The following is a 2,500-nucleotide window of genomic DNA, read 5'->3' on the forward strand; positions in this document are numbered from 1 at the left end:
ACAACAATAACAACAACAACATTAATAGTTAATAAGCTGCAACGTTTGCAGGAAAAGTGCTAGTCTATAGGCTACAAATAAACGTTATTATTTAGGCTATTATTAAGAATAATTAATTCTTATTAGCCTATAATACTACCACTATTACGCTATTCTTCTTCTTATTATTATTATTATTAATAATAATATTAATATTGTTACTATTCTTAATAACAAGAATAATAAAATGTAGCCTAGAGCTATCTTTTGCAAAATAGATAGCAAGTTAAACAAAGAAAGAATATAATGATAATTGTAGACTAGTATAGCCAATATAATAATGATTATAATACTAATAATAATAGCCTAATAATAATAGTAGCCTAATACTGCTACTAATAATAATAACCTATAATATAGGCTATGTGTTACTTCAGTTGAATATAATAATAATAATCAGACGTTGTGAAACGGGCCGAGGAGGAACATCACAGTATTTGTGCATCAACATGATTTGAGTCGAGCAGAAACAACGTTTATATAGGCTAGCATTAATATTGTATTAATATTGTAATTATTCCTTATTAAAGAATAAAGAATACAAACGTCTTAATTAGCTTACAGGCCTACTTTGAATGCACAAAGTGAATAGGCGTATAGCCTATTAATTTCAATATTTACTGGCCAAAAAGTTCCAAATGCCTGATGGTTAGATGGTAGAAAAATAATAATTCAGATGAAAAGGATGATATAGTATATATAGGCTGGAGTAGTTACAGACAAGGAGCAGCCTTTCCGCGGTCTCTCTGCGTCCCTGTAAAAGCGTTTTACTGCATCGGCGGCTAAGAAGGAAGGCTAAACCATTAAACGTTACGACTGCGGGCTTGTCTGTGTTTTATTTGGGGGTTTATGACGCCGGAGCCTCGTCCTTTCATCACACCGACCTCGCGCTGCCGTCACAGGCGGCTCGGGGCTCGAGGAGGCGGACGCTTCCGACCAGGAGTTCCGCTCGTCCTGCGAACTGGACTTCGGGTTCGGGCTCGCGGCGGGCGTGGAGGTCCTGCTCGGGTCCGGGGCGGCCGGAGGGTCGCTGGAGGAGGTGGTGGTGGTCGTCTTCTCTCCCCCGGCCCGCTGCGGGGCTCCGCTCAGCTGGAAGACGGACTCTGGACCCGCCTGGTCCCGGTAGCCCTGCTGCTTCCCGTCGCCGTACGTCTGACTCAGCCTGAAGTACCCCGGTACCGGGATCTCCGGGCCGGCCACTGGGCACGGCTGCTCCGGCTGGGCCAGGCCGGGGTAGGAGCGGGGCGGCCCGGGGTACATGCAGCAGTTCCTCTCCTCCTTGATGCTGTGATGGGAGAAGAAGGCGCACGGCAATGCGCTGGTCTGGGTCTGGGTCAGCTCTGCCGCGCAGGCCCGGCTCGGTTCTGTCCAGCTCTCATACTGGGGCACATAGGAGTGATGGACTCCCACCCCCAGGGCCATGTGGAGGCTCCCGCCGTCCCCTCGCAGCCCGCAGGTTTGCATCCCGCAGGTCCCCAAGTCACTGGGCGGCAGGTACATGCCGCTGCCGCTGCTGCTGTTGTTGTTGTTGTTGTTGTTGTTGTTGTTGTTGTTGTTGTTGTTGTTGTTGGAGTAAAAACTGTCCGTTCTGCACGCGCCGATCAACGAATCTACTAGAAACGTGTTGGCACCGGGCGAGCTGTCGGTGAAAGACATTTTGGAACGGATTCAAGGAGAGAGAGAGAGAGAGAGAGAGAGAGAGAGAGAGAGAGAGAGAGAGAGAGAGAGAGAGAGAGAGGGAGGGAGAGAGGGAGGGAGAGAGAGAGAGAGAGGGAGGGAGGGAGAGAGGGAGGGAGAGAGAGAGAGAGAGAGAGAGGGAGGGAGGGAGAGAGAGAGAGAGAGAGAGAGAGAGGGAGGGAGGGAGAGAGAGAGAGAGATGTCCTTTGTATGTGCGGACATGTCTACAGCACAACAGCCCCCTGCCTGCCTCGCGCCGCGGCCACGTGACAACCGCCAATGAGGGAACTGGAAGTGGCCTTGAGACGCGGCGTCACGTGACCCCGCGCGCGGCTGGCTGATGGGGAACTCAGATGTCGACGCCCGGTAGAGGACTTGAGATTGATGCCAGAGGGACGGGAGGAGAGGGACGGGTGGAGAGGGACGGGATGAGAGGGACGGGATGAGAGGGACGGGTGGAGAGGGACGGGATGAGAGAAACGGGAGGAGAGGGAGGAGAGGGACGGGAGGAGAGGGACGGGAGGAGAGGGACGGGAGGAGAGGGACGGGAGGAGAGGGACGGGAGGAGAGGGACGGGTGGAGAGGGACGGGAGGAGAGGGACGGGAGGAGAGGGACGGGAGGAGAGGGAGGAGAGGGATGGGAGGAGAGGAACGGGAGGAGAGGGACGGGAGGAGTGGGACGGGAGGAGAGGGACGGGAGGAGTGGGACGGGAGGAGAGGGAGGAGAGGGACGGGAGGAGAGGGACGGGAGGAGAGGGACGGGAGGAGTGGGACGGGAGGAGAT

General features: G+C 52.7%; 1 protein-coding gene across 1 annotated transcript in view; it reads right to left on the reverse strand.

The window, feature by feature from the left end:
* Window positions 1–1,539, reverse strand: part of LOC308165703 (homeobox protein Hox-D10a-like) — a gene marked incomplete at both ends in the record, with an annotated part of 2,660 nt that extends 1,121 nt beyond the window's left edge. The window contains one exon of the mRNA XM_080539852.1: window positions 924–1,539. Coding sequence (XP_080395978.1) covers window positions 924–1,539 — 616 coding nt within the window. The remainder of the gene's footprint in view (window positions 1–923) is intronic.
* Between the last annotated feature and the right edge of the window lie 961 nt (window positions 1,540–2,500).

This window comes from Nansenia antarctica (genome assembly GCF_963989245.1).
Source record: "Nansenia antarctica genome assembly, chromosome: 9".
In the NCBI taxonomy this organism is placed as follows: domain Eukaryota; kingdom Metazoa; phylum Chordata; class Actinopteri; order Argentiniformes; family Microstomatidae; genus Nansenia; species Nansenia antarctica.